This window comes from Haliotis rufescens, unplaced genomic scaffold (genome assembly GCF_023055435.1).
Source record: "Haliotis rufescens isolate VD_foot unplaced genomic scaffold, xgHalRufe1.0.p SCAF_1, whole genome shotgun sequence".
Lineage (NCBI taxonomy): Eukaryota > Metazoa > Mollusca > Gastropoda > Lepetellida > Haliotidae > Haliotis > Haliotis rufescens.
In genome coordinates this window covers 9126003-9140282 of record NW_025963779.1, presented here as the reverse complement: position 1 = coordinate 9140282, position 14280 = coordinate 9126003, and the positions used below count along the sequence as shown (strand labels likewise).

The following is a 14280-nucleotide window of genomic DNA, read 5'->3' as shown; positions in this document are numbered from 1 at the left end:
TGCTTCATGATGCTGTATGAATTTGTTTTTCAGATGCTCATATACATATACACACAACATATGCAAATAATGTTGTTTGAAGTGAGCTCCCAAAGTCAACAAGCTTCTAAGTCACAGCTGTGTAAATAAGTATACCCACAACTGCATTTTCACAGGTTTTTCTTGACTGAGAAGTCACTTCCCACTTGGTATGCCATTGCATGTAAACACAGTGCTAAGTTCAAATACATTATGTGTACAGTAGTAAGTTCCTCAGCTCTAACATCAAAGTCTAGACAGATTGATCGTGTCCTTATTAGGCAAATTAAGTACATACCAGGGAGTGAAGACTTCATATAATCATTTCTGTTTCAGTGAGAACTGACCTCAGATGGAGAACCATTATCAGTGAAATGCCACATAGGACAGCCTCATGCGACTAATGAGAGAATGTGTAGCACTGGTGTTCTTAATGAGGGAGGTTGTACCATAGGTGTTCTTAATGAGGGAGGGTGTACCAAAGGTGTTCTTAAAGAGGGTGAGTGTACCATAGGTGTTCTTAATGATGATTGGTGTACCATAAGTGTTCTTAATGAGGGAGGTTGTACCATAGGTGTTCATAATGAGGGTGAGTGTACCATAGGTGTTCTTAATGAGGGAGGGTGTACCATGGTGTTCTTAATGAGGGTGAGTGTACCATAGGTGTTCTTAATGAGGGAGGGTGTACCATAGGTTTTCTTAATGAGGGAGGGTGTACTACAGGCATTTTAATGAGGGAGAGTGTACCATGGTGTTCTTAATGAGGGAGGGTGTACCATGGTGTTCTTAATGAGGGAGGGTGTACTACAGGCATTTTAATGAGGGAGGGTGTACCATGGTGTTCTTAATGAGGGAGGGTGTACTACAGGCATTTTAATGAGGGAGAGTGTACTAGTGTACCCCAGGCATTTTAATGAGGGAGGGTGTACCATAGGTGTTCTTAATGATGATTGGTGTACCATAGGTGTTCTTAATGAGTGTGGGTGTACCATAGGTGTTCTTAATGAGGAACAGTGTACCATTGGGAAAATATGTGTGTACTAAAACTATAGGCATTTTAATGATGGAGATATGTTTAAATGGACAATATGATATAGGCTTTTTAAGGAAATTGATACTACAGATTAATATTATAACAGAGGTCAATCTCTATCAAACAAACGCAGCACAGCTTCCCTGTCATTGGCGCCATCCACATGCCCCAAATCAATACTACTCTTGCAAAGTGAGAAAAAGGACATCTAGATGATTGACATGAGTTGCTGTAAAATTTAATTAAACTTGTGTTGTTGCAACCATATAATTCAGGAACAATTAATGAAAAGTTACATGTCCTGTTTTAAGATGTGAAAACAAGCATCTTTAAAATTATTTTGATATGAAACACCTGGTGTCATCACTGATTTTCAGTGATCGCCGTTCCTATCATTTTCACTGCTGTTTTGCCTTTTACACTCAACTCGATCTAATCCATTTTGTCAGATAATCGAAACTGGTTATTCTCTGGCGTTGACATTTTATAATTGTAACAGTTCCACAGAAAATTTATTTACACCCTTTCAATTGTTTTCCCTGTTTCCTGACATATGATACGACCTTACTACCTTGAGAAACACAGACAGTGTTCTCTTACCAACTATTCGTCAGGTATTGGTGTTATTTAGACATTTGCGGAAATGAGGTCAATATGTAGAGTTTCCAAAAGTTACATTGACTTGTAGGACATATGAAACTAATGAAGTATTACTGCTTAACATTTTCAGGTTTATATATACACTCAAAATTGTGTTTGTTAAGAGTCTGGGTTCAGAATGTCTAACTTGTTCTCTGTTTGCAAAAAGAACATTGCTTATATCATTAGTAAGCAAGCGCTGTCACTTTGAACTACTACTAACATGAGCTAATGGAAAAAGTAAAGTGTTGACGCATAGCTTGAGAATTCATTGCATTGATGCAGCCGAAGCTGTCCACGATGAGTGCGTCTTTAACTGATGCTCACTGATGGCACAACATACCTGTTTCGTGCCCAGGTGCTGCACCACACAGGGTAGATGTGCCGTGTGCCCCATCCGGACATTCACAGTCGTCTGGTTGGGGGTCACATACACGGAATCCTTGAGGGGAGGGCGCTTGTACATCGGTCCAATGTACTCCGGTTCCCTGTGCTCGTACTTGTGCCGGTGACGCTGGGGAACATGCTTCTTGTTTTGTTCTGGAACAAAATAGGAAATAAACTAAAATTGATTGATGAAAAAGAGGAAATTGTTACAAGTTTATAAAGTAGGGGATAGAAACAAGCACTTTGTACAGTAAAGTATGGTTATAATGAACTCAAAGGGACCACAAATTTCTGTTCTTTATAACCGTAGTTCATTGTAAGTATCTACAGATATTGTAAATATCACTGCAATGAAATTGAATCACAATTCTTTGTAGACCATTGTTACGTCATTGGTTACCATGACGTCACAATCAAATGACATCACTAATGGCTCTGCTACTGAAGCTGTCAGTAGTACTTTTTACACTAAAGACACTGCTTATTACTGTCTACAAACTGAAAAAGTTGGGAGAATGATGTTGGATGATAAATGGAATCTCACCCTTGTGTCTTTTGATATCAACTATAGAAACACTTGTTGATAAAAGTAAAAAAATCAGAAGCTTGATATAGTTGATATCAAAAGACACTTGAGCGAGATTTTCCATATATTAGTGATAGTTTCACTGACATACAGACACAAGAGTCTTCAATTATTTATTGCCTCTTTGAACAGCCTCGCATGGTGACACGTGAGCAGCGCAGAGATTAACAGTTCATATTCATAATAAACATAAACATTGTCATTCAGAGTACACACGGGACCACAAGACAAGTTCGCTGTATATATAACAAATGGCTGGGACCAAAATATAGTTTGTTACATCCGTCAATTTGGTATAAGCGTGTTCGTAATAAACATAGTTTACTGTATTACTAAAGTCAGAGTGAAAGGGTGTCTGATGTAGTCAGTAGTTCTATAGATATCACAGCAACAAACATGCCCCTTAGGGAGACACAAACTGATTTGCCACATAGGAATACCCAATTGGACAGCACACCGGCAAAAACATAAAAACCTCTGTCCTGATATCCATGCACTTTCACTGTCCACTTTGTGCTGTTTAGAGCTTGGGGCCACAAAGCAATATTAGTTGCTATGGCTTTTTAAGTCTGTGTTAAACAACGCAAGTTATGACAAAGACTGTTTCGTGGAAGGTCATTCAAGTAGCCTTGAAATATTGCTTAAAAAGATTATTGCAGATGCATGCCTTTCTTTTTGGCTATGAAAGACTTCGGTTTGGAGTTCTGTATTCATGTGTTGCATGCACACAATTACCATTGAAGTTCAGCCCTGACCCAGGCTTATTGTTGCTTGTCATGGAACAAGCTATGTAATGTGCTTGTGCATGGACTTTAAGGCAGTATCTACTCCAACATGGAGAACCAATACATATACTTCATAATTACTTCTAATTAATCCAAGGGGCACGGTTGGCTCTGTCTGCAGTTGCTGCAATTCACTTTGCAGGGTTGCGTCCCTTGGGTGGGTTATCCAATGATCTTGAGTTCAAATCCCTGATAATGATTCTTGGTTTGTCTGCACCATACATGACTTAGGGTTTCAGCATAGTGGTAAATTTCTAACAGCTGCATCACATTAGGATTTCTTTCCACTTTAATCTGACTTGCTGTGATATGACGGAAGTACTGTTTAAGGTACTGAACCCAACTTACGAAATAAAGTGTGTACAATCAGCTACTGCCTTCTTCATCAAAACAATTGAAAAAAGTAAAAAAGTGAAATGATAGTTCTCAGCTATATATGATACAGAATATCCTGATATGTCAAAAATATTCTAAGATGAAAAAATTATTAAAAATTGTCAAAGGCCCTTTCTTCTAATGATTTTTTTCTTTTTATTTCAACTCTGAATCAATATATTTGCAAACCTAGAACTGTGAGTCATGCTGTAACTCACCACATCGATCTCCATAAAATTCCTCATGTTAAAACAGGATCCCCATGTTGTTAAAGTAAGTGTGAAATGGAGACAGAAGCTTACACTGATTTGCCCACTGCTGATCTGACTGACAGCTAGAAATCACTGAGGCAGTCCTACAGCATAAACAAATCCCACTCAAAGGTAAGAACTTGCACAAACCTTAAAGAGATTTCTATTGTGAAAAATACAGCTTTGTTTGTATTTAAACCGAACACTGTTTCACAAACATTTGTAACAGAAACTGGGGAATCTCACTGAGAACGTGAGCTTGGAGCTAGGATTGAGACGCTTCAGTATTCCCATTAACAACTTGGAAAAAACCTTAAACTTCTTTTTGTCAAAAGTGATGTTTTACTAAAAAACTTCTTCAGTTTTAGGTGATAACTGTTAACATGTGCTAAATGCTTTTAAACATGGGACAATGATTTTGTGTTATTTGAAAGTAAAATCTGCCCCATTTTGTTATGTTGCGTTTACATATATACTAAGAAAACAAAGTTGGAGCAGCAAATAGTTCTCGTGATGTACTCCGCCATGAGGCTCTCACTGAACTGAGGAGTAATGGGTGGTGGGGGGAGGGGGCAGAGTAAACAGCGGCAGGAACAACATGATTGTTATCAGGACACCACTCTCTTCTGTCTGGGATGTGGGGACATTTGGTGCAGTGTAAAAGCTATGGCATTTATATGTAGTAGCACTGTTCAGAAGTTGTCATATATCACAGCATCATGTAACCCATGATAAGACCATGATAAGACCATGGTGAGTCTTTGGTGAGATCTTGGTAAGATTGTTTGTTAGTTAGTTGTTTAACACTGCAATATTCCAGCTATATGACGATGGTCTGTAAATAATTGAGTCTTGTCTGGACAATCCAGTGTTTGATATCATGAGCATCGATCCACGCAATTGTGATATGATCTTGATATGATCTTGATATGATCTTGATAAGACCTTGGTAAGACCTTGGTAAGACCTTGGTGAGATTTTGATAAGACTTGAAATCTGGTGACATTTTGTGTGTTTAATGATAAAATATCAGGTTTCTATGTAGTGATCTATCCTTGGTAAGGGCACTCATGTAAGCATATGGTGTAATTAAAAAAGGAAAGAAAGATGGAAACAGACAGAATGATTACCTTCATCTGTAGGTACTGACACAACAAATCATGAGTTGAGGTATATTGTGCTGAAGATGATTTATCAACTTGGTGAGATCATAAACATATGTATGGCATTGAATCCAATCAACATATCCTGGCACAACCAAGGGATGCAACTCTGCATTCAAATAGTGACAAAATACTGAGTGATTGTGATTAAATAATGTTCCCAATAACTCATGCATATCCTTGGTGAGATCTTGTGGGTTTTGTGACGAGATTATTAGATTATGTAAAACAAAAAATAATATTTTTGTGATAGGGTCATAAAGTGAGTGAGTTGGGTTTACTGATTTGAATAGCATTTTAAGTTGTATCATAGTATCAGCTTGATGTGTGAGGGAAGCCTAAATTGATAAATATCTTTGATGTCTACAACTTTGGTGAAACTCAAGAACACAGGTAAGGTGCTGACAAGACACATAATCAGGGTGAATCTGGTATTTAAAACCCCTACCCTATCTTTTTCGCATGCCAAAGGGATACAGCTCTGCACATAAATTTGTGGTACCCTGAATGACTGTGGGATATGACCAATAATTACCTACTACAATACCTCATATAATACCTTACAGAGTACCTCATGTCAAACCTCATAGGGTACATCAGTATTACAAATATCTTGCAATGGAGAGAAGTGTAATGACTAGCTCCTGGCAGAGGGAGAACCTACATACCCTCCGTGTAATGACTAGCCCCTGGTAGAGGGAGAACCTACATACCCTCCGTGTAGTGACTAGCTCCTGGCAGAGGGAGTACCTACATACCCTCCGTGTAATGACTAGCTCCTGGCAGAGGGAGTACCTACATACCCTCCGTGTAATGACTAGCTCCTGGTAGAGGGAGAACCTACATACCCTCCATGTAGTGACTAGCTCCTGGCAGAGGGAGTACCTACATACCCTCCAGGTAATGACTAGCTCCTGGCAGAGGAAGTACCCTCTATGTAATGACTAGCTCCTGGCAGAGGAAGTACCCTCTATGTAATGACTAGCTCCTGGCAGAGGGAGAACCTACATACCCTCCAGGTAATGACTAGCTCCTGGCATAGAGAGTACCTACATACCCTCCAGGTAATGACTAGCTCCTGGCAGAGGGAGTACCTACATACCCTCCAGGTAATGACTAGCTCCTGGCAGAGGAAGTACCCTCTATGTAATGACTAGCTCCTGGCAGAGGAAGTACCCTCTATGTAATGACTAGCTCCTGGCAGAGGGAGAACCTACATACCCTCCAGGTAATGACTAGCTCCTGGCATAGAGAGTACCTACATACCCTCCAGGTAATGACTAGCTCCTGGCAGAGGGAGAACCTACATACTGTCCATGTAATGACTAGCTCCTGGCATAGAGAGTACCTACATACTGTCCATGTAATGACTAGCTCCTGGCAGAAGGAGAACCTACAGACCCTCCGTGTAATGACTAGCTCCTGGCATAGAGAGTACCTACATACCCTCCAGGTAATGACTAGCTCCTGGCAGAGGGAGTACCTACATACCCTCCAGGTAATGACTAGCTCCTGGCATAGAGAGTACCTACATACCCTCCAGGTAATGATTAGCTCCTGGCAGAGGGAGTACCTACATACTGTCCATGTAATGACTAGCTCCTGGCATAGAGAGTACCTACATACCCTCCATGTAATGACTAGCTCCTGGCAGAGGGAGTACCTACATACCCTCCATGTAATGACTAGCTCCTGGCAGAGGGAGTACCTACATACCCTCCAGGTAATGACTAGCTCCTGGCAGAGGGAGTACCTACATACCCTCTAGGTAATGACTAGCTCTTGGCAGAGGAAGTACCTACATACCCTCTAGGTAATGACTAGCTCCTGGCAGAGGAAGTACCCTCCATGTAATGACTAGCTCCTGGCAGAGGGAGTACCTACATACCCTCTAGGTAATGACTAGCTCCTGGCAGAGGGGGAACCTACATACCCTCCAGGTAATGACTAGGTCCTGGCAGAGGAAGTACCCTCTATGTAATGACTAGCTCCTGGCAGAGTGAGTACCTACATACCCTCCAGGTAATGACTAGCTCCTGGCAGAGGAAGTACCCTCTATGTAATGACTAGCTCCTGGCAGAGGGAGCACCTTCAGTGTAATGACAAACTCCTGGTAGACTGTGCACTTACATGCCCTCAGTTTAATGTAGTCATGGCTCAACAGACCCAGACATCTGACACAGATATTGATGAAAAATAGTTTAAATAAACTTCCTCACCCTATGATATATTGGTTCACTGAAAACATATACGAGAGGATATCATTTACAAAAACAACAAAACTAACAGCATATTGTTTAGGAAACACACAAGTGTTATAGCTCACATTATAACAAACATTATTCAATGTGGTATAAATCCAATATTAGACCCAACAAGCCTCTTTGATGTGTTCACTTGATTACTCGTAACATGTCGGAACATAACTAACAACAGACACAGGCCCAACATATAAGCAGAACTTGTGTTACTTAAACGTGTAGCGCTGCCATCATTTTGTAACATATCGCATTTTGCATCTCTCGTCATCGTGCGTTCACATTGTTTACATTCTGTGTGCACTTGAAAGAAACTGTTGCACGCTGTCTTCTCCGCTTGTGATGTGACATGCAAGTTGGCGAAGAACTCGTTCCATACACTGGCAGCATGCACACACTCGTTCTCCGAACAGTCCTTTGGAGAAATGCTAAGGGGCCCTGTTGGAATTGTTGGCAAACTTAAGTGTGTCACTGGTAAATGATTTATAGTAAGTGTCTCAACGTGTGGCGACTGATAAGTGCTTAAAATTCTTGCTTTTCTTGCAGATATTAGATAATCTTTGAATGATGGAGATGTGGATGGTTTTGTGGAAATGTATGAGATTTTTCAACAATGCAACACTTAGTTCTCACCAGTTGTTTAAAATATTGAAATTGGAAATTTTTGTTACTTTTATCGCATGTTTTGAAGGTACCCATCTTTTTCACAAGTTGCAGGAATGAGAAAAAACATGGAAACACGATGCTATTGAGTGTAGAGGCACAAACAATTATTTAAACATTGAGGTATTTCGGCTCAACGACTCACTACACCACATAATAATCTCAGATCACACTTTAGACTGTAGCGAAACATTTCTTTCAAAATGATCAGTCTGCTGAAGACATAAGAGTCATTTTGCTCAATGTACCACAGTGAAGCAACACAAGCATTGCGACTATTTTGCCCAATCTGATGAGATTCCTGCTAACTCTGTCTTTGCTTGTATTGAGCAACCTAAACAGTTCACTAGGAAATGGGACTTTTTCCTGGCGTCAATTAGACAGAGCGTGTTGTTCTTTCAAGACATCTTGCATATTCTCTGCATGAGACCTGACAATCTTGACAGGAACAACGATTACCTCCCTTGTTTTCACTTTTTTCAGCGCCACATTATACTCTGTATTTATTTCCCTGTTCCCAAACCTCCATCATGAAGACGTACACTTCCACAAGATATAAACCTTCGAGAGATTGTTCGCAGAAGAGCCCTAAACTTTGGGTTTTTTTCGGCAGCAAATCACCATCTTTTAAATCATTATTCCAGTAATGGTTCAAAAGAATATTATTTCCATCTGCTTGTAAAGAGTTCGGTTTCTGAAAGCCATAACACACACGGAATATCTTCATTCTCTTTCAGAGTAATGGTACTTCTTTCAATAGTCAGTCTAACCAAACATAATATACACAGACATTTTCACAAACTATGAATTATGTTGTTTGGGAAAGCTTTTCAACACTTAGCCCATCTTCTTGACTTATGTATGCCAGAAACGAGAGTCCTCGTCTACAGAAACACACATACGTTACATGAGCATTATTCTGTCATCACTAAACTGTATAACACAAAAAAATAGGAAACTCATTTTCCAACCCATCTGCCATAGTTTGAAAGTAATTTAAATAACAGAATTGTAAAATATTTCAATCAAATTTTATTTTAATCTTTAGAAGAGTAATTATACAAAAAATGCATAAAACTGGCATGAACACATGATTATAGCACCTGCTGAGTATCAACCAGTGTACACTTTCACTGACATGTACATGCTAACAGATGCTATATTTGGGATAACACTTTCTTAGTAAAGTACAGATTCTCATACTTTTTGGGGGTTGAGTCCCGTCCGGGATTTGAACCCACACTTGCCAGAGTGAGGCACCTAATCGCCAGCACACAAAGTCAGCGATCTAACCCACTCAGCCACATGTTTTAATATGTACATGCTAATTTGAAATTTCTACTGAGTATTTAATCTATAAAGGGCCAGGATGGATGTAAATATTCAAGGGTGGATGCTTGTTTAAGTCACTACCTGTTTCAATTTCAAGATACAGTAAACTATGGTTAGAACAAACTCAAAAGGACCACTAATTTTAGTTCGTTATAACTATACTTCGTTATAAGCAAATGTACAGCATATATATACAGCCAATGGACGGGACAAAGAATAGTTTGTTATATCCATCAGTTTGTTGTAGGAGTGAATGTTAAAAACATAGTTTACTGTAATCAAAAGTACAGAAATCTCTCTACAAAATATCATAATAAAGGATGCTTGAAGTATTAAATGTGTATTCTTGTTTGGTTGCTAAGTTTCTTAAATATCAGTTTGTTGAACATGGTGGGTGAAATGAATGTTCATATCTTTCTCCACTATACTTTGTAAAACAAGTGTTGGGATTGCAGATGATGAACATCTATATATTAACAAACTTAAAACTTCTATGAATTTGTCACTTATCAATGAATAACTGTTATAATGAAAAAGCTTTATTTTTCCATCTTCCAAAAAATCGCTATCTGCCCGATTCTTAACCTTTGAGAACTCAGCCAAAATGTCTGGATGTGCTGTACGATGGGTGAGGCATAATCGATTTAGGATTCAATAAGTTGGAGCTAGACAACATTTAATGTCCTTACATGTGTAATGCTGCCACTTGACACACTGACACGTGTAACGATGCACCACTTGACTAGACAGCTCATAATGGGATACATTTCATTGGGTGAACCATTGGCAAAACTCTTTATATAGAACAGGGATGCTTATATCTTTATTGACCAACCTTTCTTACATGCTGCTGTTCAGGCAGAAAATTTCCAGTCACCAATGTCAACAAAGTAGTTACAGTGTCTCCTATCTCAGATCATGAGTGGTGTGTGGATTGTTCAGTGATAGAAACATAAAGTAGACATGGATCTGACAAACCTGTTGTTGATGGCAGGAACCGCCGTCGGTGCCAAAAACTTTGGAGTCCATTAGCCGGAACATGGCTCTAAGCACCATTTTCAACAGAGTTTTAGTGTTATCATATGAAAAATAGCTGAGCTTACTAGACCAAACAGAATTTTACTAGACTCAGGCTTCAGACCAGTGACTAAAATCACAGACTAGAACAATGAACCATACTGTCACACACACAGAGTTGATCTCTCCAGCTTGGCATCCCTTCTGCCCAGTAATATACCAACCCAGTACCCACACAGCAGCAGTAGACTAGAATCTAGCACTCTTTTAGGCACTAATAAAAGAACAGGCAATAAGGTTATTTGTGTCAGTGTCTGGAATGTCCCCATTAGGAACAGGGGAGGAGTTCTTGATTGATAATGGTTTACATTTTATTTATGTTTCTCATGCATCCTGACTGCCTCTGTGGTCTAGTGGATGGTGTATCTGCCCAAAGAGGGGAAGGTCTGTGGTTTAATTCCCTGGCCGCATCATACCAAAAGATGCTAAAGATGGTACTTGTTTTGTTACCCTACAATTCAGGATTAAGGGGCTTAAACAAAGACATGTTGGTAGGGTGTCAGTATACTGTATCTGTGTGGGGTATCCTTTATATTTTACACTGCGGCATGGTATCTCAGTGGGCTGAAACTTTAAGACTGGTATTAGTCTGAATAGTACAAGCAGCCATACACACACAAAAGTGCATGCACATCACGATATAAGTGTAGCAATTTTGAATGTGAATTAAACCCCATTTCACCTCACCTTTTTCTACACCCACCTTGTCAGCAGAAGGATGTAAATAAAAGAGACAAAACCATTTCCATATTTATAAAACATATTACTGGCAAGAGATAAAACTGTTTTTGTTGTGGAATAGTTAGCATTATTCCTTTATTATTACCCAAATGACCATGGATGTCTGGAAAACTGTGTTTAGTCTCATCTACAAACATATTAATTGTTTTTTGCTGATTCCGACCTCTTCTTGATGTCACAGAAGATTCAATGTTGCCTTGTCCCCAAGAACATACAGGCTGACCTCATCAAGTCAAAAAAGAAAACTCAGATGTTTCCACATTTTCTGACAAAAAAGAAGAATCGTGTTACATCTTGGAATACAGATAATACGTCCCTCTTATATTGATATTAAAAGTCCTTCGTCATGGCACAGAATCTATTATGAAGATGATAATTCCTCCTAGTGTTTGTTTGTTCTTTAAACAAATATTCAATATTCCACCTTATGACTGTGGCCTGTAAATAATCGAGTCTGTACTAGACAATGCAGTGATTGACATCATTAGCATTGATCTATGTAATTGGGATGCATTGACATGCATCAACCAAGTCAGAGAGCTTGACCACCTGATCCTGTTAGTCATCTTTTATGACAAGCAGTCTATACGGTAAGCATTGGTTGCTGAAGACCCATTCTGATATGGATCTTCACGGATGTCATCCTAGTGTGAAAGTTTTTCTTCAATACCTATACCCAAAATATAATTTCTTTTTGTGTGGGTCAAGGGTAGATGTAGTCGGAAGGATATCATTCAGGAAAATTATCAAGTATTGTGTCAGTGATGCATGGGCAAATCAATATCTGATTCAATACGTCAGAGCTGACAAGTCATCATACTCAAGATTAATATAAATTCTTTCAGAACTTTCTTATCGCAAGATCAGACTTTGTTTTACTTATAATAGGCTTTTTATATCATTAGGGTACACAAGCAGACAAAAAGTAGATTCTATATATTTTGTATGAATTGACTTTCAATAGACTGACTTTGAGGGCAATGATTAAAAAATCTGATTGGCATTTTTATGAATGATATCAGGATAACATCTGACCCTTTGGGTACTTCATTACATCAATGGAGCTACCCCTGCCTCCACTTCTCATCAGTAATAGTCCACTTGATTTGGTACGAGCAAATTGTCTTGCTTGTCAAAGGTTCTTTAACAACACTGAGAATCAAGGCATCAGTTTGTCTTGGCCAACACAAAGAAGATTTCCTTCAAACTTGACACTTGATCAAATCAATCGTAAAGGCTTCCAGTGTAGAAATGTTTTCTTTGTCAACTTTCAAAACTATACACGACTTCAATCTGTACAATTCCATATCTTGAACATTACGTTCAACAAGTTTCAGTAGGCAATAAAGGCTTTTTGTCAATAGTCAACAGTTTCAAATTGTATACCTTTCTCTTCGTACAATAACTTAACCAAATAACAGCAATTTCAAACATTTCAAATCGTCATCTAGCATTAACTCCTATGTGCTACTTGACACAATAAGGGTTAATTGTGTCATCGGTCAAAACTTTCTTGCCACTTTCAAAACTAACAATGTCCATAATTTTCAATACTGATTGACCTGGTCAATGATAACTTCTGGTACTCATTCTCCAACCAGCGAGTACTTGTGATGACATTTGAAATTGCTTCTAATTACAAATCTAACTATCAAGGGTTAATTTGCATGTCCCGCAAATCCCTTCTATCAATGCAGAATCAAACATTCAGAAGTGACACCCCAGATGCCACTGCACAGGAACAATGATACTGATTTGAAAAGCCACGATCCCATTTTCCACAACCAGCCCTACCATATGTTCCAAGGAATTTTTTCTGTATATTTGTTTTAAAATGCAGAATATTCATACATGACCATATTTTCGACATACATGTACTTTTCCCAACAATTAAGGATGTTCATGACAACAGTTCTATGGTCTGTGTCATCTTCATGCCATCTGAAACTACAACCATTACCTCATTCATCCATCAACCATCCAATCAGCCTATCATGACTGAAACCCTCTGATTGCAGCACAGAGGGAGGAGAGAAGTTAGCACTGATCCCAGCCAGCAACAAATAGAGGAACGCGAGAAGTTGAGGTGGCATATAGGACTTATCGGGCAGCGGAGGAATGAGTGAGTAGGGAGATGGTAAACTCCTTGCTTTATATTCTACTGGCTGGGAAAAAACACAAGTTGAGCTGTGAAGAGTGAAGTAAATGAGGCAGGAAAAAGGTGGGTTTGAGTCTGAGGGGATTGATGGGTTTATTATACTCATGGGATGTTCTGTGGCTGGTAAACAAACTTACAGCTCTGGAGCAGGATGTATGGATGTCGGAAAGTCATATTCATGTAATGGACATTACAATTCACATAGGTTAGGTGAGGCGAGGTGAGGTGAGGTGAGGTGAGGTGAGGTGAGGTGAGGTGAGGTAGGGTGAGGTGAAGTGAGGTGAAATGGGTTTAACATTGCGTCCAAGGTTATTGCACCTATATACCGACATGCATGCACATGTGTGTGTGTGTGTCTGCTTGTACTAGTCCTGACTGATGCTGATTTTATAGTGCTAGTCCACTGAGATACCAGGCCGCAGTGTAAAATAAAAAATAATACAGTCTACTGACTCTGTACCAACTAGGTGTCTTTGTTTAAGCCCCTTAATGCCGAGTTATAGGGTAAGAAAACAAGTACCATCTTTAGCATCTTTTGGTATGACATGGCCACTCAGATACAGTATACTGACTCCGAGCTGACCAGTCCTTGTTTTAGCCCTCAATGCTGAGCACCAGACAGGGTAACAAGTATCTTTTAGTGTCTTTTGATATGACACGGCCGATCGAACCCCGGCCCATCTAGACCAAGTCTCATAGGTTAGGAACTTCAGAGAATGCGCTACCTCTGTGGTCTTTTAGCCAAGCATAATGGCCTTTTCAAAGGAAAATCCTGAAGGAACTTTATCAAATTGTCATTGTATTTGGTGAATGA

General features: G+C 39.3%; 1 protein-coding gene across 6 annotated transcripts in view; it reads right to left on the bottom strand.

Moving 5' to 3' along the window:
- The window catches only part of LOC124136673 (zwei Ig domain protein zig-8-like), a 187158-nt gene that overhangs the window by 23614 nt on the left and 149264 nt on the right, over positions 1 to 14280 (bottom strand). For all 6 annotated transcript variants that reach the window (XM_048401856.1, XM_048401808.1, XM_048401904.1 and 3 more), the window contains one exon: positions 2034 to 2230. In XM_048401856.1, the coding sequence (XP_048257813.1) occupies positions 2034 to 2230 (197 nt within the window). The remainder of the gene's footprint in view (positions 1 to 2033; positions 2231 to 14280) is intronic.